Source organism: Taurulus bubalis (genome assembly GCF_910589615.1).
Source record: "Taurulus bubalis genome assembly, chromosome: 8".
Lineage (NCBI taxonomy): Eukaryota > Metazoa > Chordata > Actinopteri > Perciformes > Cottidae > Taurulus > Taurulus bubalis.
The window spans coordinates 8,280,719-8,306,002 of record NC_136596.1 but is presented as its reverse complement, the minus strand read 5'-3'; the positions used below and the strand labels follow the sequence as shown (position 1 = coordinate 8,306,002).

At 40.5% G+C, this 25,284-nt stretch overlaps 3 protein-coding genes across 3 annotated transcripts; 2 read left to right on the top strand and 1 right to left on the bottom strand.

The window, feature by feature from the left end:
• The first annotated feature begins 719 nt into the window (after positions 1-719).
• LOC306740430 (G-protein coupled receptor-associated protein LMBRD2B-like) lies at positions 720-6,862 on the top strand. Its single transcript, XM_079222585.1, has 17 exons — positions 720-908; positions 1,181-1,290; positions 1,787-1,885; positions 2,012-2,179; positions 2,249-2,459; positions 2,579-2,653; positions 2,739-2,843; positions 3,119-3,299; positions 3,895-4,076; positions 4,264-4,397; positions 4,584-4,689; positions 4,820-4,917; positions 5,049-5,152; positions 5,435-5,481; positions 5,631-5,739; positions 5,986-6,082; positions 6,196-6,862. The coding sequence occupies exons 1-17, from the start codon at positions 735-737 to the stop codon at positions 6,257-6,259; spliced, it is 2,064 nt and encodes a 687-aa protein (XP_079078711.1). The 5' UTR covers positions 720-734; the 3' UTR covers positions 6,260-6,862.
• A 1,919-nt stretch (positions 6,863-8,781) lies between these two features.
• On the top strand, positions 8,782-12,672 carry golm1 (golgi membrane protein 1; the record flags this gene model as incomplete). The annotated part of the gene is made up of 10 exons (XM_079222111.1): positions 8,782-8,910; positions 9,436-9,615; positions 9,820-9,874; positions 10,000-10,102; positions 10,242-10,365; positions 10,593-10,752; positions 10,937-11,164; positions 11,280-11,444; positions 11,720-11,818; positions 12,475-12,672. 9 exons carry the CDS (start codon positions 8,782-8,784, stop codon positions 11,815-11,817), a joined length of 1,242 nt encoding a protein of 413 aa, XP_079078237.1. The 3' UTR covers position 11,818; positions 12,475-12,672.
• Positions 12,673-16,459: 3,787 nt separating this feature from the next.
• Positions 16,460-24,339, bottom strand: naa35 (N-alpha-acetyltransferase 35, NatC auxiliary subunit). The gene is made up of 22 exons (XM_079222381.1): positions 24,216-24,339; positions 24,071-24,104; positions 23,654-23,768; positions 23,465-23,539; positions 22,901-23,068; positions 22,626-22,692; positions 22,449-22,492; positions 22,293-22,343; positions 21,874-21,957; positions 21,551-21,665; positions 20,525-20,703; positions 20,349-20,408; positions 20,053-20,159; positions 19,844-19,910; positions 19,397-19,495; positions 18,662-18,840; positions 18,417-18,553; positions 18,210-18,277; positions 17,976-18,116; positions 17,682-17,804; positions 17,407-17,487; positions 16,460-17,267 (listed from the first exon to the last, which is right to left on the bottom strand). Exons 1-22 carry the CDS (start codon positions 24,334-24,336, stop codon positions 17,208-17,210), a joined length of 2,175 nt encoding a protein of 724 aa, XP_079078507.1. The 5' UTR covers positions 24,337-24,339; the 3' UTR covers positions 16,460-17,207.
• Positions 24,340-25,284: the final 945 nt, after the last annotated feature.

Here is a 25,284-nt window from a genome sequence, read left to right as displayed (position 1 = left end):
TAGCTTTTCACCACAATTCAACTCTTGGTAGTAACAATAAATACAATTTCTGATGGCTGCTTGAAGAAACGTTAAAATATATAGACTGGTGGGCTGCAAATAATATTGTAGTAGCCTACAATAATATAGAACCGATATTTGTAGGAACATTGTAATTACACCACTCCTTTTTTATAACGCAAAGTCAAACTACCAGTGTTTCTAATACGGTTGAAGTAAAAATGCAAAGCTGACCTCTTCTACAAATGATTAATACTTTGTATTTTATGTGTACCATTTTTCAAAAGCATGCCATTCAGTTTTAGGCTTGTGTATATGGATCCGTTGATAGTCAAGCATTGCTTCTCATGGAAAAATAGTGGCATTGGAATGAATAACTCTGAACATCAAATCTGCATCAGTTGTTACCGTTATACAAATAGAAAGTACATTTAATTGGCAGTAAATGGGCTAAGACATGTAAAACCACTAGAATGGTCCTTTCATTTATTTATTTTTATCTCCCAAACTGATAGTTTTCCACTTCATCTCTTTCATTTTAAATGTTTTCCTCATATGTTCTTTCATGTCCCCTGCTCTCTCCGCCCTCACCTCCTATCATTCAGATGTGTTTAGATCATACTGTGTTATCCACCAGATAAGAGCTGATATCCCTTCGGTTTGTCTCTGTGCGTCTCTTCCCCCCTCCAGTGTGCCATCATGAGTTCTTGACGCCTGTCTCTTCATTCGTCAGTATGAGTGGTGCTGCGCTGGCTGTTGTGGTGGTGGTTGTTTTCCTCTTGGCCCTCTACCTCCTCCAGCGCTATGGAGATTTGCGGAGGCAGCAGCGGATGGTCCTTTTGGGGACGTTGCTGTCCTGGTACCTCTGCTTCCTCATCGTCTTCATCCTGCCGCTCGACGTCAGCACGGTATGAAACAATTGCAGCTGTTTGACGTGTGTGTGTGTCAACATGAGGTCTTTCGGCCCTCGGTAACCATAGTTGATTGGATTTTCTCAGGATCAAAACGGTGTCAACGGGATGCGAGTTTGTTTGTGTTATTGAGTACAATCTGCGTCTGACTGAGGTTGAGCTCTGTGTGTTTATTTATCTGCCTCCCGGAATCTTTCCTGTGCCCGTGTAATGTGATGAATAGGCTTCATCATGGATCTGACTCTGTGTACACTCTGCTCTTCTTTCAGACCATATACAAACAGTGTATTCTTGATAATGCAAACCCCCCGGCGCCTGTAACTCGAACAAAACTCACTAATCAGACAGACGACAACTCCTCTGTTCATCCAACTGTCAGGTAAATGAGATTTTGAGAACGTTTGATTATCTGGCACAGTTTGCACATTTTTGCAAATTGCATTTGAAATGGGCTTCATTTCCTGATGTTGTCAAACTGTGAAGATGAAAATAATTCAAACTGGGTTCACACACTGGGTTGGATAACATTTTTAAGGGTTTAGACTCCCAACAGGCACTATACAATATGAACGTTAAGGGCTGGTTCATGTTGTCTCACTTTTTGCTTTTTTTATCGAGCCATGTCGATGATATTATTGGTATAATTGGTTCAGGTTTCGATACATTCATAATGTCTGAGACGCTTGCCACTCGATTGATCACTCCAATCTAATGAAGCTGAATTAAATGATTTTCATGGCGCTCACAGAATTCAAATTACATTCATAATATTCAGCAGCAACACATCTTTCCATAAACACTATCTCCCTTTTATTGATGCTACTTCACATTGAAGAGTTTAATTGGTGTGGTTCTTTTATGTGTGCGTGTGACAGTACAACACAGGTTTGTGAGGAGCCATGGAGTTATATACCCGATGGCATCCTGCCAGTGTTCTGGAGAGTTGTATACTGGACCTCCCAGTTTCTGACTTGGTAGGATTCTCACACACTCAGTCACTTATTTGCACTTTGACTATAACTACTGTGTCTTCCACCTGTTGTTATTAACACAGTTGTGTTTTGTTATACTGTTATATGTGTATGTGTGTGTGTATGCAGGCTGCTGTTGCCTTTCATGCAGTCTTATGCACGGTCGGGAGCTTTTTCCAGAATTGGAAAGATTAAAACAGCTCTCATTGAAAACGCTATCTATTATGGCACCTACCTCCTTATTTTCATCTCTCTGCTCGTCTATGTGGCCGCTCACCCACAGTGGCAACTCACATGGTAAGTCCTCTGTGCCTCAATTTGGGAAACATTAGATGGCCTGTGGACTTATCTGTAAAACTTGTGCAGGAGAGAGCTCCAGACCATCGGCATTACAGCTGCCAACACCTGGGGCCTCTTCCTTCTGGTGCTCTTGCTGGGCTATGGGCTGGTGGAGATCCCGCGTTCTTATTGGCTCTCATCTTCCCATGGTTACCTGCTGGCCAAGACCTACTTCAAGACCTCAAAAATGGCTACTGAGAAGGCGTCGGCAGAGGAGAACCTGGCAGATGTTATGGAGGCGAGACTTTATATACAATTCTGTGCAATATACGTATTAAGAGATTCCAGCAGGTGCTGAATCTGAAGGTGTTTCAAAAGACTTTGCATGTTAAAAACAAACACATTTCTTATTATCAGGAGGTGGCAGGTGTCCATGAATCTGTCAGGTACAACCACTGTCTCAGGAAGTGTGTAGACATCATAATTACAAAGGTGAGAAATACACAAGTGAGTTCAATGTTGTGTTAACAGTCAGGCTCTGTGGGAAAGTCTTCATCTGAGTGTCCTCTCTTTTCAGTGTCCCACTGAGTACAAAGAAGAGATGGAAAGAACTGTTGAAAGCTCTTGTGGTGAGCAGAATGCCCTTCCCACCAAAAGAGACTTGATTAAGCTGCATAAAAAAGTAAGTACTTTTTTGAACATTGCACTATGGTTTTAATGGAAACGGTGCCAAAATATTTTGGTGCATGTAGTAAATGTGAAAAATTGTGTGTGTGTGTGTGTGTGTAAAATAAGATAATCCTTTATTTGTCCCGCAGTGGGGAAATTGCAGCATTACAGCAGCAAGAGATAGTAGTAGTAAAATAAGAAACAAGTAATACATATAAGTAAACAGTAATAATAAAAACAGTAAAAATAATCCACAATAATCTGTGTGTGTGTGTGCGTGTGTTTCAGGTCATCTCTGGGGTGCAGAGACACGGTCAGTCTCAGGTTCAGTGGTCTATCTTGTTAGATGAGGCCTTTCATCTCGAAGATGTAGCTAAAAGCCAGAGCAGCCCGATCCGACTCTTCACCCACAGCTCCCCGTCAGCACACTGCGGATGGATCCACCGGTTCATCTACACTCCTACTGTGGGTGAGTTCAGTTGGGACCAAAATCTCAAATTTACAGATGGAAAGTAAGGATAGTTTCTCAACAACTTCATTTAGGTACCTAACGGCCGTACTTCTGATCAGTATTTCCATTTTGTGAGCCCTAATTTACTCCACTTTATTTCAGCGATAAACTTTGTTTTTTACTGGACTTTTAATAGCCTGTTTGTGTTTCTTTGACTTTTTTGGAATAGATTTTTTACAACTGTTGAAATTTCTCATCAACATTTGTACCTTGGGATCCTAAATGCTGCTATTTTGTGCATTCTGGCCTGCTAATAAGAATGATGACCAAAGGTTTTTCAACCAGCTACAGCAAATTCCACCTTCAAGCAGCCAATTCCAATGCCTATGCTACTTTTAGAACTACAAAGTAGTTTTTAAGAAAGAGTTTTCTCACATTTGATGGCCCTTATTCTGTGTTTTGCAAATTGTGTTTTATTTAGTAATATAACCCCATAATGTCCCTACTTAAGTTGCATTCGTGGGCTGGGTGTCACTACATCAAAGAAGCTGCTCAACTTGAAATTGTTTTGTGATTTTTCCTCCATCTGTGTGTGTGTGTTTATCTGTCTCAGAGTGGTACTGGGAGTGTGTGTTCAGGCAGAGTTTCTACAGGCTGCTGGCAGTTCTCCTGTGTCTCCTCTCAGCAGCAGTTGTATGGTCTGAGTGCACCTTCTTCACTACGCACCCGGTCCTCTCCCTATTCGCTGTCTTTGTTCAGATGGCTGAAAAACAACACAACTACATTTGTATCGAGGTGGGCATATATTCAGTGAAGCACACATGAATGCACAACAAACCCGAGCTTTGCTAAGCTAAAAGAAATGTGTAAATACACACCGTGTTCGTAGCATAAAATTCCATAGTTTTGACACCTATATTCTTAACAATATCTTATCCATCCAACACCATAGCTAACCTGCCTCTTTTTTTCTCTCCACCAGATGGTGTGCTTCGTCAGTATCCTCTTCCTGTGTGTCTGTGTCTACTCTACAGTGTTCCGGATACGAGTCTTCAACTACTACTACCTGGTGCCACATCACCAGACTGATGCTTACAGTCTGCAGTTCAGCGGCATGTATGTTCTTCATAAAAGTCATAATACAAAATATTTATTTCACACAAAAGGCTGAAGAGGCTTTCTGAAACAGTTATTTGTTTTTAACACCAGCATATTTTCTGGTCTGGTCTGGTCTTCTCACATTGTGTTAAACTCCTGTATTGTGACATTGGAGTTGCTTCTCTTTTGTTTTTTCCCTCTCAGGTTGTTTTGTCGCCTGACCCCTCCTTTATGCCTTAACTTTCTGGGCCTGATTCACATGGACTCCGCCATCTCACACCAGGACAGGATACAGACATCCTACACCTCTGTGGGTGCCACACAAACATGCAACACTTGAGTGTGTGACCACAGAATAAAAATATGTGGGATTGTCTAAATCTATTTACATTCAAACCAATTGGGGTGATGCAATGTCCCTCTTTATTTCCCTCTGTCAGATCATGGGCTCTATGCGTGTGCTATATTTTATTTCTGATGGCTTCTATATCTACTATCCCATGCTGGTGTTGCTGCTCTGCTTTGCCACTTTTTACAGGTGCGCCAATAACCACTGACAACTAACACTATTTTCATACATTTTATATAGATACTGCATATGTGTAGTTTTGGTTGTATATATATTGGCTCATTGATGACAAATGGTTATTGGTGTGTCTGTGTTTGTAGCCTGGGCTCTCGCTGTTTGAACCTCCTAGGCTTCCACCAGTACATCACTGATGACCACTTGACCTCTGACCTGGTGGATGAAGGCAGGGAACACATCAGAAGAGGTAGTTCCATCACACATTCAGTCACTCACATTTCTGATGTTTCTGCGTAAGGTTGTAGTATTCCTTTAATTCTATATTTTGAGCGACATTGCAGACTTGATTAATTATTATTTCCTCTCTGGAATCTAGTACACACAAATGAGTTATTAAGCAGGTTATGGTTCATTATTTTACTTTTACTCTTTATTTAATATACCTCAGTTCACATTAAGTTGTTGCATATCTGAAAGTTGTCATGGCATCAGTGCTCACTACTTTTCAACACAATTTGTTCTTTTGTAGAAAGAAGAAAAAGACAGAAAGCTGAGGATGGAGAAAATCGAAGATGGGTTAGAAAAGTTTATTCTGCCAAATAATTTCTTTTACAATCTTCTGAGAAGCCAAGAAAACCCTTCCAGTGTGTTGACTTGCTGTTTTCTAAATAGTTTGTGTTAAGTGTTGCCATGTATTCACGGGCCTGTTTGGTTTTCTGTTTCAGGCCTGGAGAGAGCGGTATGGAGTCCAGGGGGCTACTGGGAGAACCAGAGCTGGTTACACTGAGTTGAAGGATGACCAGAGCGGCCCTGTCACAGAGGTCACGAATAGTGGTAGGGATTAAAGAAAACGGGTATAACCATGGAATAGAATATTTTTTCTTTTTCTGTGTTTCTCACAGCTACTGAATCTAATATGATGATAAGGTTTTTTTTCCCACAGCTTGATTTCCTATGTGATGCTTGTTTGTATTATGCTTTTGTTTATGGATAGTTTGGCACGAAACTTTCCCTTATATCCATCAAGAGGTCCGCCTGCTTACAGGACACAGTGTAGACATTGCGCTCTGTCTTTCTCAGTTATCACATTCACCAGAAGAGATGGAGAGGAGGAGGAGGAACAGAGGAGAGGCTTACTGCGAGATCATTCCAGTGATGAAGGCTCACCAAACAAAAGGTTTTTTTTTTTTTTTGCTCAATTAATGGTACATAGTGTTTAATTGGAGCTGAATAACAATCAAACAGGCTTCCTTAATCACATACTCTGTCTCTCTGTGTCTGACCCTGTAGATCCACAGGAGGACGTTATCTTTCTCTGTCACCTTCTCGGACAGGCATCTTTGATGATGTTTGATGCACTGAAGGCATGGAAGGAGAGCAAAAAACGGTAGTACAAGCTGGAACTGAAAAAAGACAAACAAATGCACGTCTTCTTGAGGAAAGTCTGAATGCCAAGGATTATACAGTATTTCGGGAAATAAAGAGGAAGATACAATCGGTTACAATCGTGATTCACTGAAAGAGAGCACTGACTGTGATTAACCTGTTTGTGCAAAGCCAAACCCTTTTGAATGTATTTTTGATATTTTTTGTGAAGCAATAGTGTTTTACAAGCGTAGATTGGTGGATAAAAGAGATGAATGCCACAGATAAGCCACATTATACATGTGAAAATGTATTGTCGTCTGAGTATTTAAACACACAGGTTCATACATTTTAATTTGTAAGAAAACAGGTTATTGTGAAAGCTGTGAAAACAAAACAAAATTAACACTAATATATATAGTCAAAGGGAGGATATCAACAGTCTGACCTATTTCATATTGAATATTTTGTGTTGGAAAGACATGACTTGTTTGTATGTGTTGTAGTCTACAGTCAATTATTTTCTCTAAGGGTGTGTACATTTTGTATTTCTGTGTCCACCAAGATGATGCATTAAATCATAACAATTGTACCCATTTTTGCAGTCTTTATTTGATGATGAATGACTTAAATGTGACGCACCAACACATAAGAAGCATGGTCTTTTAAGATCTTTAGTTGTTTGATATTATAAAAGGTACTGCACATGTCTCAAAAGCTGTGGCAACTTCAAGCTCAGGTAAGATTAAATGAGAAGTAAAACAGATGTTTTCATTATTTGTTTTATTTTTAATTTTAACCTGATTTGACCGAAGGACTTGTGTTGGACGGTGCCCGTGCTGCCTTCTAAGCTCTTCGTAAACTATACAACTCTGTGATCAGTCGTTAACGAGCTGAACACTTACAAGATTGACTGCAAAAGTAATGCCATACTGTTATTTTACTCGAGAAGTTAATCTCACCGAAGCACTCTGTGTCGTAAATGTACGTGGATACATTCATTTCTTTTAGGTTGTATATATGTTGTACCAGTGAAATGACCCTAAACGCCCTTTTCCCACAGCAAGCAGAGGCAGCACCAACTGTCTCGGACAACACAACACAGAGGGACTTGGCTCAGTTGGCTGTTTGTATGGCAATAATGGATCCGAGCTGGCGTTAACTGCCTCACGGTGACACGCAGATAACTGCCGGAGGAAAAACGGGTCCAGGTTGTCAAATATATCATTCGAGTATCACTCCACAGACTGGGCTCAACATTTAATGAACGTGTCGCGACTCTCGAGTCTTCCGGGTATTAAGTTGATTCTTGTCGCGAGCGTTAGCTAGCCGCTAACCGAACGAACGAACGCAAACGTCAACTGGGGACAAGGTACGTAAACGACTCGGCGCGAGCGGCTTTTGACTCAAAATAGTAAACCAGATTATGTTTAGCGTCAACTAGCGTTAGTTCATTAACCGTCTTTGTCGTTTTGTATTCTTTAAAAAAACGTGACTACAAACGTTCAGATTCTGTAAACTCTCCACCTAACCTAACGTCTGTGTGATGACCGATAACACCGACGCTCAATCATTTCTGACCTCAACTATACCTTTCTGGCTTAGTTAACCGCAGCTGTTTCACGTTAGCAATAGGCCAAACAAAGACGAGGCTCAGGTGTATTACTAACGGTACTTCACACGTTTATGGTGCCGTTATAACCTGGCTATCAGGCCCGCGCTGTGATTTGGTAGCATGTTCGTATTTTCCTCATCTTTATCTTCCCAGTGCTTGTTTGTCGTCTTCAGCTGAGGCTGACTCCTTATATTGTGCCACCAACACAGGGAGTCATGCGTCGACGTTCATCTACATATTATTATATATAGTATATAATATTATTTTAGCTAAATGTCGCTAAATTACGCAGTAAAATGTATTATTCTTAACCGCTCTTTGCACTTGGGTCTTGCCTGCATGATGGGAGGAACCAAAGCAAGAGTGTTGTATTTCAGTAACGATGAGCCAGTGGGAATTATCCTCTTTATCTTGCAGACATTTTAACTGAGTCAGCATTGTTAAGAGTAAAACACATCATCTTGGGGCTCCAAAGTTTTGAGGATTAAGCACGTGTGTGTCATTAATGTTTTTTTGGTGGTCTTAATATTGTGCACATAAAAACAAAGTTGCACCCACGTTGTATCTTTAAAAAGAAACTGCTGAAGATAATATGTCTATATTGAACAGATACCTGTTCTGTGTTTTCGCAGACACCATACAAATATTTAGTGGCGTGACATTAACTTGATGCAAGCAGGAGCAGCTCACTGTCACTTGCAGGCTTGGCAGTGAGCTTTGATGTCTATAAGCAACCTGCAAAACTAAAGCACCTGTGGACTCCTTAAATGACTCAAATAGTGGCTGTGATTTAGGGGTCACCGACAGAAATGACTTGTTTTAAACATGGCATTACACAGTTCATGGAACGTGCGCTGTCCCTGGCGCCTGCTTGTGTGTCCAGTTTGCAGACAGCTATGGGTGGTCTGGGAAATGGTCGTCGTGGAGGAAGGTCACCCCCTCTAATGATTGGCGCTCTAATTGCTTGTATCCTGGTTCTGGGCTTCAACTATTGGGTGTCAAGCTCCCGCAACCTGGAGCTACAGGTAGGTTAATTTATATGTGTTTGTGTGGTTGTCTAGTAACCATAGTGTACAGTGCAAACACTGCCTTTTAAAGGAATGCTGTAAAACCTTGAGTTATTTGAAGGCTACCTTCTGCCCTAGAGAGGACACAACATGAATTTTACAATGAATGTACTTATACAAGTGTCTTTTGTTGGAAATCATGACCAATCAATTCACATTTTCTCTCAGAATATATATTGCAATGTCAGTTTCTAGCTTTTAGCATTTGACTGAATGTAAAGTGTATTTCAATGCTGTTCACATATTGGTGCTGTTTTGTAGAAACATTTGTGTAATTGTTGCTGATCTTTTTTTTTACTGTCTTGGTGTATGTAAGTGGGATAAAGAAAAAAATCCCAATTTACAGCCAGTGTGCATTATATTTTGTCATTTTATATATATATATATATATATATATATATATATATTACAATTTCTTAACGCTCAGTCAGATTGTTTTTATCATTAACTATGTCATTACCTTTTTCTCTTTGTGTGATACAGACTAAGCTGTATGAGTTGGAAGGCCAGGTGCGACGTGGAGCAGCAGAGCGAGGAGTAGCTGAGATGAAGAAGAATGAGTTCCAGGAAGAGATCCAGAGACAGAAGGAGCAGATCAGCCATATAGAAAGCCTCTATAAGAGACAGCTGGAAGGATCTCAGAACATCTGCAGTCAAGAGAAGGTGCACACAATGACAAAATGCAATGGGGAGAAAATCGTACCTTAAAGTATTGTCTATAAACTATTGACACAGATAAATCTGGCGGCCTGAATTTTGCTCACTTATGGGATCCACGCTAAACTCAACCATTAATCAAATGGGGGAGGGGGGAAGCTGTCAAGCATCTGTGAATATTGATAGTTTATGTGTTTTTTGTATTTCAAGGGCACACTGCAGCAGAACATTTCCTCCAGTACCAAAACCATACAGGACCTCAAAGGCAACTCTAAACCTTTATTTCTCAAAAATAACATTGCGTTAGCATTTGACAGAGCACTCATAGAAAAAAGATTATCATTCACTTCTTATGTGTCTCTTAACGTCTTTTGTGTGTCTGTACTGTAGGTCAGTTGAATCAGCTAAATGATGACCTGGGAAAGCTTCAGAAGGAGCTGCAGAGTTGCCAGGGCAATATCAAAACCCTCAATAACAAACTCACTTATGATATGTAAGAAAAATATTCCTTAAATCAATTATACGATCCCACAATCATCAGCTCAGCTTTATTAATTGCCTCAATGCAGTGAATTTGTGTCTGTCATTGCTGGTTAACATGTGTGTCTGTCTGTGTTTCTACACATGTGTAGGACTCATTGTCAGTCCCAGGTCCTGTCCCAGAAGGAGTTGTGTGATGAGAGAGTGGCCACTGTTAAACTTGAGGTTCAGAAGAGAATGGAGAAGTTCATCTCTCCTTCAGGTGTCTCCCCACAGGTATGTTGGTTTCCTGTTTGAACCAAGTGAAAGGATGTAAACCATGTCTCGTCAAGTATTGGCGAGTATTCAAAGTCATTCTCTGTTGTCTGTTGACATACAAGTGTGCAAATTGAGTTGATTTGAATGCAAAAAAAACTATTTTTTTATAAACGTCTTTACGTTTCTTACTTTTTACGCTTTGATGAAGTAAATGAATGTGGTGGATGATTTTTACTCCTCAGCAGGAAAACACTGTGGATGTACCAGCAAATGAGGGCGGACCAGTCATGACTGAGGTTGATGCGGTTAAGACAGTAACTGTTGTAAGCCACACACCAAGCCTCTCTCAGACAAAAGGAAATGATCCACCTGAACTACTGACCAATGAGATCATCATGGACAAAGGTGACAGACATGGATGTCCTAGCGGCCCAGTCTTCTTCCCTGAATTTAACTCATAAAAGCATGCAATGACACTAATATTTATGTACACGTACGTGTACATACTGCACATCCAAGGCGTTTTGTGAGACTTGTGTAGATTTGCAGTGACAAGTGTACACCCTCACATTGCCTTTTTATTCACCAGTCCCCGATGCCCCAGTAGATCTGCCTTCACAGAAGGACCTCTCCAAAGTAGAGTCCCAGACTGCTCCCACAGCTGCTGCAGTAAGGCAGGACATTTTGCTACCACCAGAGGAAGCTGTCGAAAGAGAGGAGGGCGAGGCAGCGACCAAGGAACCTTTGAATAATAACCTGACTGAGGATAATGAGATTGAGCTGATGGATGCTCATGAGGAGGGCGCTCAGACAGAAGGTAGAGGGCCCGGTTCACTGAAAGCAGTGAACTAGTTTGTATTTCCTATTCAGGCATTCTCAGCAAAGAGGGGACATTTTAATGGAAATAAAAAACAATTTTGTCATGTCTCCAGAGGCAGACCCTGGGATGGAAGGCATGCTGATTGGCCGGGAGAAGGCAGATGAGACTCCTATTGGTCAGAAACTTGAGGAGCCAGAAGATTATGATACAGACGTGCAAGTCGTTGGTGATGTTGATTTGGAGAAACAACAGCAGAGCAAACATGTTGAAAATATAGGTATGTGTGCCTTAATAGATTTAAAACTGAAAGAGAGTGTGTGTGTGTGTGTGTGTGTGTGTGTGTGTGTGTGTGTGTGTGTGTGTGTGTGTGTGTGTGTGTGTGTGTGTGTGTGTGTGTGTCGAGAGAGGGAGAGATATGACTTTGAAGACCAGAGCACACATTTCAGTGAGGGATAGTTATTTTGTGATAAAGATTAAGACATAGAGGCACTGTGCTAAAATGGCATTTGTATGTATTTTTGTGTTGATTACCACCTTGTACTTTCTTAATAGACAAGGAAATGGAGGAGGAGCTGGCTGACTATAACGGCGATGATGAGAACGAAGGCGAGTTTGAAGCAGACAAACAAGCTGAGCTTGCTCAAATCTAAGGTACACACTAAAACACACGCAGATGTGTCCTTCACCGACAATAACTCGCTTTCTTGATCTTTTTGTTTAAACCGTGTAATAAAACATTGACTCAACAAGTCACACATTGTATTAGCAAAAAAACACTAAAGTATCAAGCTGATCTCCGAGTAGATTAAAAGTTGTTTATTAATCATCGTGGGGCTGTTGCTTTGTAGGTTCAGTTGAACTGCTACTTTCAGAGGTTGGAAACACAATGATGTGCAAAGATAAATCTGATTTCTGTAAAGCGAGATCTGAACCGCAGCTATCTGCGGCTGAACCAGCTGTACACACAAGTGATTGATGCAGGCACTACATAATAATGTGTGTGTGAGTGTCTTTATTGTTCCTATTTTCCTCGGGGAATAGCAATTAAGGAAATTCACTGGTATCAGGAAATAAATCTGGTTTCAGATTTCAGATTTTCCAGTTCAGCTGACTACGTCATTAACACAGCTTTTCCTTTTGGACGTTGGTTATGTTTTTTTGGCACGAATAATTACATTTTTATCTCATTAGATGTTTTCCCAATTTGAATGTAGGCCTGCTATAAACACCCTGCAGCTATATTAATAGAGAATATAAACACAGGTATGCTTATGTAATTCACACAATATATATATTTCTTCTTTCAGAGCTGGAGCCTGCACAGCAATACGGAAGCAGGACCCCTCACACACCTCAGCACAACATCAGCATACAGGTTAACGCAGCTCTCCAAACACAGAACATAAAACAAACGAGATGGTAATCTCTAGAAGAAAAGACTTGTGACAGTTGATTTCTAGAACACTTGCTTCCTGGAATGTTTTTTTATTCATAATCTTAATTAATTTCCGTGCATTTGATTTGATTAAATGTTTCCTGTATTAGAGTAAGATTATTTACCATCCCATGTTCAACTCACAATATTCTCAAAGAGCCACAAAAGAAAAGACTGAAATATGCAAATGTCAGCCAAGTATTAACACTCATGGTGTCCGTGCACATGCATTTCACTGTATGCATAAACACCCACGGCGTTTTAATGGTGGTGACTGTGCTCACATTAATTTTCGTATGTTTCGGTGATATAGAAGTACTCAGTACTTCGAAGTACCATCACCTACTTACTTCTAGTGTTCCTTAAACACCTCAGACATCTTTAGACTTGACACCAGTTGGCTTGCAAAAATGAACACGTCGACATCCCTGGAAATCAGTTGATTTTAATGATGTGACTAGCTGTGTTGTTTATGTTCACTCCGTATCTTAAATTATGAAATACAAGTGAGGGTAATGTGCACACCCTCTTCGGGTTATGAGGCGTGAATTACTGTAGTAAGTGCAAACCATGGAAGAGATCCCAATGACAGAACTCTGCAGTACAGGCTCAACAGTGTCCTCAACAACGCCTTAAGTTCCTGCTGTACACGGTTGCTCATAGAAAGGTTACTGACTTTGGGTCAGTGGTCAATGGTCAGTGAACGCTAATGAGGCCTTCCCAGAACCGCAACAAATTAAGGAATTGGGCTGAAATTCTTTTCAGACTGCTGAGTCCAAGTATGTCATTTTCATGCTCAACCCGGTTGAGCTTGACATTTTTGATCAATGAGCAATCTTTTCTGAAGCGTCACTGGCAGCATGGTTTTTCTTCTCAGCTGCATTCCACGAAGTGTCTCAACATTGAACGCGAGCTGCGCTCAACATTTGGGATCAGTAAAGCAGAAGAACAGTTTTAGATTACAACAAAGGGAATAGTTTGGAACTCCTGGATGATATGAGTGGATCAAACATCTCATTTATTATGCCTTATTGATTCTGTGTACACCAGTTTTCCCCTACGGTCAGTTGCTTCTGGCACGTTGGAAGTGGATGTGGAGTCGTGGTACATGCTTCCTGATTTTGGACCTTTACTTTGTGGATGCTGCCTCTGCTCTGCCGATTTTGAATGGACTGTATATTTCCCTTGAAGCTGGAACACCGTGTTGTGCTTTAGGGCTCCTGCAGTCCAGCAGACGTGAACTACCCCGTAGCTGTGCTGAAATGTTGAAGTCCATTCCAATCAAAGCTGCACTAGACTGGATATTGTGTGGGTGAGCGCAAACACAGACTAATATTAGGCATTAGAAATGAGGAAAAGGGTCAAATTTAGTGGCGGGATCTTTTGTTGACTTGTGTTTTATACAGGACAGATGATTTTACTTTATCTTCATAGTTGGTGACTTTTACTGAATAACCACAGTTACTCAACATGTTGTGGTTTTGATTGCCACCATTTCCATAATGCTTTGACTCATCATTAACAGTCTATTTCTGAATCATGTCCTTTTTTTCAACATCTGCAGCACCACTGTTTCAAGCTCAGGCTGAAGCTGCTCAGCTGCTTTCGTGTCTCATTACAATTAGGCTGCCGGGCATCATTAAAGCTCACAGAATCTGCTTCATATACTCGTAAAGATGATAGTTTTCCTAACGTGCTGAATTCTAGCAACATATCTACAATGATGAAATGCACAAGGCTTAAGAGAGTTGTTGATGTTTTCATGTAAAAGTTTAGCCATAAAACAACCCTTGGTTTTATCGTATTAATTACATATATTAGCTTCAAGATGCAAATACAGAATATATATTGAACATTGTTGAATGTTTGAACTCCATGAGGACTCATCAGGTAACTTTTCCTATGAGGAACACAAATTTAAAAAAATAGTGGTTTAAGATTACAAACTTTTTTCCAGTAAGGGTCCATATTATCATCGCAAACAATTTCAAAGATTATTTCACACCTGAAGTAGCGTCAATTTTGTTAACTTATTTTTTTATTCATATCATGATTATTTTTATTAAATCTGGCCATCATGTTTCTAAGTAACCATACAAATATAGGATTGGAGTGCTGATGACAGATTAGTGGTTTAAACCAGTCGCACATCAGCACTTTTGTTTTCTACTAATGAAGCTCAAACTCATTAATATCAAAGTGTCTTTTGTCTCCTCTTTGGTAAATCTTCCAGGATAAATGTGGTTCTAGATGTCATTTTATTTGCAACGTTTCTGTTATTGGTTTTGGTAAATGTGTCTGACACTGCAAAACGTGAAAAACTACGGCTTTGTCTGTCTGCCTGGTTATGTAAGTACATTTTTCTGTGTCCATGTACCTGTAGAGAAAATATTTTTTGATATTTATATATCTGATTAACTTTTTTGTTGTTGATTTAATTTGTTTGATTTAATTTGATTTCATTCTACACTGTGGAAAAAGGTTTAAATGATCATAGGTTTTATTGATGATAGAGAATAAAACATGTTTTATTACCACTATCAAGAAATGGTTTCATGTGGGATTAATTGTGTTTTGGCGTCACACTTATTTGTGAAAAAAAAACATAAAACGGGTAAATCACATTTACGCTTGTACCAATGCAAGGAAGGTTTATTTAGTGTCCGTTTTTATGAGGAAGAAAAGTATGAGAATATTTTAAAATAATGAAGAGAAAAAATTATCCTTAGAATACAATATAATAGTCAAAATGACTTGACCCATCTGGTATTGCAGGTCTGTTTGGTAATCCACACGTTTCCAAATGCTCATTATAGACCAGGAGACATTCTAAAATAGTTTCATGTGACACGCACACGTGTTTCTAAGTGTCAGCTCGTGGTGCTGCAGGCACTCATTTAAGTGGTCAAAAAGAGGTTCAAAGGTAAGGGAAGTAGAAAAAGTGAAATATAGGAAAGTACTGGTGGAAAGAAAACTAAAGAGAGAAACCAAAGTATTGCTGCAGGATTTTGTTCCTTCCCACTCTGTATCTATGTGTATAATAAAGGCCTAATGCTGAGCAATGCAAAGATACCTAAAGAAGTCACTTTTATGATTTGTTTTAAATCCTCAGAAGCCAAATTGGTCCAATTAAAGTATAGTTAACATTGGGTATGTTAAAGAAACTATACTGAGACAAAAAGTATATCAATGGGTATTTAGGACCACTGTGCTACCTATGAATAAAACGATTGACAGAGTTTATCTGTAATCGCTTTACAGTATTATCTGATTATCAAATGTCTGAAGAGTTTGACTGTTCCACGGACATTTACTACTTCAGGGTACACTCCCTTATTTGGACAAGCATCCTAAAACTATAACATAATATTATTGCATATCTCAATGCTTCTGGATTAAATTCAGATCAATTTAATTATGAACATAACACAATAATACCTTATTGTCAGTGTGAATCGCACAAAAGAGAAATTTACATAACCTACTTTTCGGTGATAAAAAAAGATGATCAAATGTACGTCTATATTCATTTGTTCATGAGGTCGCTCACTTTACTAGATATCTCAATACAATTAGAGGACCGAACTAGAGTGAGAGCGTTTATGCACCATTATTTCAGCATGTCACGGATGACCGCACTTTAATAAGCGTTTTTGAAAACATACTAACCCACTTGTCACATTTGGTAACCTCATATCATTCCATGTTTGTAGAAAATCTACCTGTCCATAACTATTCTTCAATTTGGATTTTTTTTTTTTTGTCATTTAGTGTCCAAAACGGATTCTATCGGCTTAACAAAACACTGAAAAAGTTACACTCCGTTTGATTAAGAAATTATAGAACAGGATAAGTAAAGACACGTTTTATTATGATATGTGTGACAGTTGCTCGTCAATTGGACGATTGCTTTGAGGAAGCAGTGCAGATGGCGCCTTGGCCTGAAAAGTATCTCTGCCACTGCTGTTGGTTGTGTATTGTGGATCCCTTACGTGTGTTGCAACGTTACTCTGCACATCGAGAGGTTCTTCTCTGCAGACTGTCCTGTCTAGGTTTCACAATGGACGGATGCAGATGAAACTGGTGCCGAAGTAAAACAAGATACTGTCGTCCTCCACGCTCAACATTTTCATTCAAACGAGCACATAAATACAAAGAAAGGTTTCAAACGATTGAATGATATGCACTCATCATTATTATTATTATTATCAGTACAGCTCTTCTTTTAAAGCCTTCACAAAACAGTTCGGGGGCTGATTAGAAAAAAATTCCATCGGCCAGTTACTTGCCAAAAGCACCTTGACTTTGTGTGTGTACACACACACACACACACACTTTCACAGATGCGGATATTGTCAGTCATTTAGGTCCAGGTGTGAGTTCTCTGGTCTGGTTTCCTCTCTTGTTCGGTTGAAAAAAAAAGAATCAGATGTATCAAACAGTCCTTTAGACAATTTTAACAGTTAGCTGTAGCTCGCACACGCACACACTGTTCAGACACGGAGCGTGTCGGGGCCATTGCACACTTGTTCAGGTGAGGGTATGGTCTTTGCAACTGATCGTCTTCATGATGACATCATAATCAACCCGCGGCACAAAGCAGAATCATATAATCTTGACCACAGGAAAGTACTTGTGAGCTGAGAAGTCAAATTCTGGGAGCACCTGGGGATGCAGAAACACAAACGATGTCAACAAAAGTGTTCACAACATGGAACACGAACCAAGATAAACATAAACCTATCACAATGCACGAATACCACAGAACCAAATGATAATCCAGGCGACGCGTGTGTCGTTTTACCGTGGTCTCCTTCTTGTGGCCTCCAGCCAGGAGCTTCATAACTACGATGTTGGGTTTGGCCACCTTCAGTATACGGATCACCTGTGATCAATCAATAACCGTTATTGATAGTTGAGAAAAATACAAACAAACCGATTAACTCGGTTCAAAAAAATACCCCATAAAACGGAGGTTATGCTTTTTAGTGATATGAAATGCTGTCATCCTAACAGACAGAATGTTTCCTTTAACAGTAGGCATTTTTTAAAAGAACAAAAATAGCTAATTTCCCATACCTCAGGATCTGGGCAGGGGACATTTTCTAAGATGAGCTTGGCCTGCTGGAAGTGTTTGCTGGCGGCCATGTAGAGGTCAGCGGAGCCTGGCGGAGGATTGTACTTCTTTAGATCCGACATCTCCTGGAGAGGGCAAGAAGGGAAAAGTCAGAGAGAGCAGAGAAATCTAACAAAGGGCAAAACACTATTTGAAAAAGAAAGGTGATGGGAATGTGGTCAGGAAAAGAAAAATGTGGTGGACAAAGGACAAGAGTAATGGTTTCAAAGGAAGGGGGACGTCCACACCAACAGTACCTTGAACTGTATATAGTGCACAGGTGGGGGCGTGACCACGCTGTTGAAGGGAGCAAAGCGATGCTCGTAGCGAACCTGCTCGCTGTCCAACTCAAACTGAGGCTTACGCACCTTCCCGTCCATATCCAAAGCCACCATAGTCTGAAGAGAGATGCAGAGGGTTGATACGACATCAGTGTGTGTGTCCAATAGGAGGGAAGAAGGGTCAAAAGAGTGTCTGTGCTGATGTCCTACCTTGTACATGCCGGCACACATGTTCTGGTACACTTGGCTCATGGTGATCTCCTTGTTGAGAGGGCGAACTGCAGAGGAAACCCAAACATCACATCATTATGAGGACAAGCACCGACTGCACAGAAGGATCTTCGCATCTAACGGCATGACATTATTTGTGCAGATTCCGGTTAAATTCGTGGAGAGAGCGTCACAGAGAGAGCGTACCTTTTTTCTTCTTCTTGGTCTTTTTGCTGCTGCGGCCTTTCACCTGCTCCTCCATTAGCCGCTCCTCCGCCATCTGGGAGGAGTCGGCTCTGCTCAGGGTGGACATCAGCCACGCGTAAAGGAACTCGGACAGGTACCTGCGGTCAGAAACAAACAGGTATTCATTCACAGAGCATTGAAGTGCACCCGTGCACGCTGAGATTTAGGGTTAACAGGCTTAAACAAACAAACGTGTGTGCTCTCACCAGTAGATGTAGTAGTACTCATGCATGCTGTACAGCTCTAGTTCAAAGCCGCTCAGCAGGTATTGGATCATGATCCTCAGGTTATGGTAGAGGATCCAGGTTCCAAGACAGGCTAGATGCTGTCGCTGAGGCTCAAGTTTCATCAACAAGCTATGCAGGGCTGCATCCACCTTCTCTGCCTGCAGAGCACAAAAGAAGACTTTTAGTAGTTTGTAGCGTAGGTTTCCCTTCCAACTATTAAAAGGTAGGAGTTGGGCGCAGGCAGGAGAATAATTTAACTTCTATCCTGTCATTTTAAGAAGATGCCGTTAGAGGATTAGCCCAGATAGCCTGCTACAAAAGGCCCAAGATTCACAAAATACACAAAACAGAATAATTTTCATCCACATTTTACTACCGTGTCTTTCTTAAATATAAATGGCCAAATCAGAAAATCAATACGGTCTTATGCAAAATGTCCATTAACGACAGATTAACACAAATACAGAGTCCGGATATAGCAATCAAATGTCCTTAAATCAAGTAATTAAGTCAAATGATGATCCACCACACTTAATGTTAATTAAGTGTGGTGGGTCAGAGGGGTGTGTGAATGTGCAGGAGGGTATAAAAGGTTTATGAATTATAACACCACACCTGTCCTCAGGGTAGGCGACATCTCTCTGTCTAACTTGTGTGGTGCAAAAAATGCAAAATATCGTTAAAAAGGAGAGGAATACGACAGAGGAAACACACCTCGTCCTGCAGTGTGGCAAACTCTTCAAGAATGTGACCCAGCTTGTCTCTCTGTCGAGCTCGGTTGTGTCCATGGATCTGGATCAGACTGCAGAACGGCTGCCGGGAGAATTGACAAGACACAAACAAATAAACGCACAGCTACCCAACTTGCCTATTCATGTCGGGGCTAATCATTGACAAACCCATACTTTCAGTGTTCGACCCAACTTCCAAAAGAGCAAAAAATCCTCCAATAGCAGAAATTAAAATGTCCTGTCACCTTTACATCTCATTAGATGCCACGGCTCTCATTGGACTCTCTTGTGAGGAAGCAATATTACAGCTCTTCTCCTAAACTATTCACTTATTAATGTACTACTGAAACAAAATGAAAACATCCCCCTTAAAGTTCACATAGCGACCACACACACCGAACTGTAACTTTGAGCAGTAAAGGTAACATACCCTGGAGCAGTGCGTAACAAAGGAGTCAATGTAATCCTTTGCCTGGTGGTTGTTGAACAGACAACACCTGGAGAGAAACAGGTGCAGACACACAATAAGCTTGAGACAATGAGCTCCCTCAAGAGAGTTTACATATCATGCTTGCACACAAAAATAAACCCTTTCATGGCATTACATGAGTCTTGTTCAAGGTGTATTGACAGTCTTACTTGTAGGAGAGGACCGGTGGGCTGACAAAGTATCTCAGCGCATCTTTAATCATGTCCTGCATCAGGTGCGTCCCAAACACTTTCTTGTTATCGATCAGGAACGTTGTCTGGATTTAGGAAAACAATCCTTTTAGTTCTCATACACCAGGTGTTAAACTGATATGTTTTTAATTATGAGATTATATGATATCACCTGAAGGGGCTATTTGTTGTTACATGTATACAAACCATCTACTCTGTAGGCATCAGAGGAAAAAAGCAGTGACTTCAGAATCACAATGGCATTATAAACGCACCTGGAGCAGAGATCTGGAGAGCACACAGGGAGACTGCTCACTAAACTCACAGAAGAAGTCCTGAAAAAAAACAAAACACAAACACACTATTCATAATGTTTCAATTCACATGCCTTTATCGCGTATCATGTCCTAGGTTACTGGTTCAGCATCGTAAGGTGTGGGAATGTGTTTACCAGTATGCCATGCAGGTTGGTGGTGTTGATCACGTCGCAGACGGTCTTGATGCGTTCTATAAGTTTGCTGAAGTAAGCCACCATGTCCTCCCTCTTGATGATCTTGGCGTAGCGAGGAAAGGTAGGTGGCAGCAGCCTCTGGTTTACCAGGGGCTCGAAGCCCATCATGATGGGGTGGTCTGCGGCATTCACAGAACATTCAAAATACAAAAGGTTAACAGAGGTCACGTGTAAAGTAATCCTCCCTGTGAGGCGGCCTCGGGACCTTTCACAGACTTGTTTGAGCGCTGTGTGTGGAAATGCGTTGAGGTAGAGGAGGTACTTTTAGTGTGCGTTGTATTGTAACTGTCTCTGTTGCCATGACGATTAATTAAAAGGGCCAGTGTGTACAATTTAATGGCAGCTAGCAGAGAGGTTGCAGACTGCAACCAACTGACATTGCTCCCGTGTACCAAGGGTGGAGAAGCTCGACGGTGGCCGATGCAAAACATGTGAATGGCCTTCTCTAGAGCCAGTGTTTGGTTTGTCCATTCTGGGCTACTGTAGAAACATGGCGGCGCAACATAGCGGACTCTGTGAAGAGGAACGCTCCCTTTGTAGATATAATCAGCTTTTATAAAAAAGGTATACAAAAACACAACACTTCTTATTTACAGATGATTATACATAAAATAAAACAAACTTAAAAAGAATATGTTCCATTTCTGCCAATAGATTCCTCTAAATGCCCCCTAAAAAATACAAAGTAAAATGCAACATGGGGTTAGTGAGCCATCTCTGTTGAGAGTTGCACAAACTCAGTACCGATCATGCACTCGTGAGAAAATGGTGCGGAATAAAGAAAAGGTTCATGCGCTGAAGTGCAAATGTGCATTTCAATGGAAACACTGACAATTAAGTTAGTCACTAGTCTTTGTTGTTATTGTTATTTGACAGCCACTGAGGAATACAACCTTTTGTGTAAATTCCAGATGTGGGGCAAGTGAATTAAAAACATGTGAGTTTGTGTCTGAGTGCGTATGTTACCTCCTTTAGTGGTGTCATTCTGTGACTGGATGCCGTGATGAATACTGGAATGAATGGCTGATAAGAGGTCGGCAGCCTGAGCCACGAGCTTCTGGGCCTCGCCCACTGAGCTGGTCTGAAAAAAAGAAGAAGATAAAACCGTAAACAAAAACAAAACATAACAACAAAAAGGAAAATGACTAATATAACATGCAAGTGCCTGCAAGTACGCTTTAACACAATCCTCTTCACTGCTCCTTATAAGCAGAAGAACATTTTTAAATCCACGTTGGTAGTTATGAACTCATTCTTTGCCTAACTGTGTGTGTTTGAGTGTGTATTACCTCTTTCTTTGTAAAGGTGATCAGTGCAGTCAGTAGAAGGCGTGTGAACTTGATTCTATTGAAAAGTGCCAAAAACTGCTGATGCTGGAAAAACAAAGTATGAGAACATTTCACAGGGTCACAAGTACATGCAAAGTTATTCATACTTCCTAATTTGTCTTTCAAGCTTTACAAGGCATGATACATAACAAACCACTCAGATAAAGTCCATGTTTGGCTTTATTATTATTACTGTAATGAAAGAGCAGCAAATTCCAGAGAAGAGTCTCGAGAGGTCATATGCTAGACAGTAGAAATGATAACATGCAGAGATTGAGAAGGGTTTCTATTGTTTAGCTTTCAGGTTATCTACGTAAATGCTATTCCAAAACCATGTCTTGAACAAAGCTCCATCAACATGGAGGAATGACCTGACGTACCTCCAGCTCAACCTCTGGGTCTCGCTGCTCACCCTGTCGAATGCGTGTGCTCTGAGGAGGTGGGAGAGAACAAAAGGTAATACTCATCATTTTTTAATCCGCAGTGTTTTATTGAAATGGCAAAGACTGTGGCTTAAACTGGCCGAGAACAAATACCTTTACTTTCCGCTGTAACTCATCCTCTACGTCTTTCAGCATTCCTGGTAGGAACAGAAAATAAGAGAAAGAGATTACCTCAGTTTTGCTTCTCTGAAACAGCAGCATTACTCAGCAGGGGCTTCAGTACATGTGAAGCTGTAGACTCAAGGATCTATCACAAGACAGTACTTGTACCTGTCACCCGCAGGTCTGTAACATTATTAGCCATCTTGAAGCCATAGGTCATGGCCTGGAAATCCTCCTACAGAAAAATATACAGTAAATCAGCATGTCCACATATAAATACGACACTGAGTTATCAATGACCTATTGTAATTTTAACTTGAATAAATGTTGAAATGAATACCAGTGGGCAAAACAGAAACACCAGTAAAATGAATACAAATATGTCCAGACCCCCACAGACTGTAACAGCCTTGGCAAAAGCTCAAAAGCGGGAAGTTGCTTACCTCCTCAAACACAGCAGCCTTGTTGACTTTCTCTCGGGCGATGTCACACACCTTCAGGATGCCCAGGGCAAAGGCTTTAAGGGGTGGCTCTTCAATCAGGTCGGGATTATGGACGTACAGACAGGTAAACACAGTCTGCGCGAGGGAGTGACCCTCCAGCCATGTGATCTACGAATATACACAAACACGCACACGTGAGTGCTGGGTTTCCTCGTATTGGCGCGGATCTAAAATTCGATGGGATTCAATCACGAGAATTTAAAACACCTTCATGGATGTTGTTCGTTATTTGAGAAAAAAAGAAAAGGTTTACATTCCAAGTAGGCTTGCCATGTTTTTCTTCTTCATATTTTCTTGTAAAATGACAAACATCTTAAATAATCTGTAACTTCTTAAAACAATGTATCAAATATCGCAGAGAATCTTTGACCGTGCAGAGTCTTGAATAACAGACTAACTCTGTCCCCCCAAGTATACCATTTGTGGGTCAATAAAATGCAAACTCCTACATTCATTTTACTCTTAAAATGCAAAGGTTTGCAGTATAAGAAAGTGATAACTCACCAAACAGCAGAAACATGTGTCTATGATCCCAATTAGTTCAGGAAGACTAAGGTCTTTCACCTTGATGGCACCTTCCTGAAACGATACAGTAATACAAATGACTTAGTGGTTAATTTATACTGTACTATAACTATACAATGCAATCAGAGTTGTACATTCAAATTAAGAACATTGGCAGTGGTACTGTACCTTGATAGCTTGTTCAAAGTTGAGTACTTTCCTGTTGACCTGGTTTCCAATCATTCCTGCGTCCATCTTAGGATCCATCATCTCGATGGCGGACATGGCCTCAAACAGGCCAAACCTGCCACCAGACCAGAACGATTATTGTCCGTGTTGTATGCACGTTTACAAAGGTTAAAACAAATCCTACAGATCAAATAGCTGATACAGATACCAGTATGGTTAAATTCCAACATGTTTATGGAAAAAGGAAAATAAAATAATTCCATGTTTCATTGTAATTACTCTGTCTTGTCAATGTTATGAAGTCTCTGAAACTGTGTTTAGACAATTGGCGCATACAAAACTCTCGGCTACATTTTTGGGGAGTGTACGCAGGCTGACTATTGACATTGGAGAGAACTGTCACTTTGTCCTACTCACAGTTTGTCATGAAGCAACTCTCCAAGGTTCAACTCTGCATGAATTAAGGATGAAGACAAAGAAAGAGAAAGAAGGAACGCGTCAGTACCTTTCAGAACTGCCACAACACATGACCCACTCACACAACCACTTGCAGAGCCTGTACCTGTGCATGCACCCTTGAATTCATGTGTAATATCAACCCAGTTGGCATTGTTCTTCATCTTTTCTGGGATGCCTAGCCCCCAGCCAGCATCATCATCGTCAACTGCTGACTTCATCACCATGGTGACTACTAAAGAGAAACACAAAGTAAACCAGGATAAATTAATTTAAAACATTACAAAATGGCAGATATTACAAGCATTATTTTAACTTTTTTAACGAAATGTCAAACTATTTGGTGTCTGACTACAAAACAGATCATGTCAACATCATTTGTATTGAGGGTCATTCGCTGACAGTAGCTTTGCATGTCCTACATGTTGCTGTATGTTCTTAAACACATTGACACAATGCTGTTCATACTTAACCTCAACCTCTGCAAAGCTGAACACAAGGTGTAGTATGATCTCAGGCAACAGGAGAGGATTAACATCAAGCTCTCTGAACCGACATGTGAAACTTACATTAGAGCCTAAAAAGGAGTAAATTGGACGCCTGAGTGCACTGGAAAGTCTCAGCCTTTTAAACCAAGAACATGGCAATACTGTCACAGGAATTCAACAACTGTACACATTTCCTGTACGACTGATTAATGATGATATTGTGTACGTAATAATATTCAAGCACATCTATCAGATATTCGGAAATAGATTTATTTGGATATTTAATGAGTAAAGAAGTAACAATTGCAGCCAGTGGCGTGATGTATCATATGAACACATTGAAATCGATTTAATCTGATCAGAATAATTACTTAAAGTCAAAGAAGACATTGATGACATCAACGTAGCTAGCTAACATGTCAATGACGTTACCCAAGAGAGTGACAGTGTGTCAGCTTTTTGGGCTACTCTGGCTCCATCATCTACACATGTGTAATGACTAACCTACATGTGTAATGTTTACAAAACCGACGTGCATAACAAACATCCCAGGTTATATGTCCAAGGTGTCAAAGGACGTGAGATGCATAGGACATGTTTGCTAACTATCACCAACGTCAAAGTAGCTCGTAATACCGTGTGCTAACAAGCTAATGTTGCCCACAGTGGATGTTTCCTATGAACAAA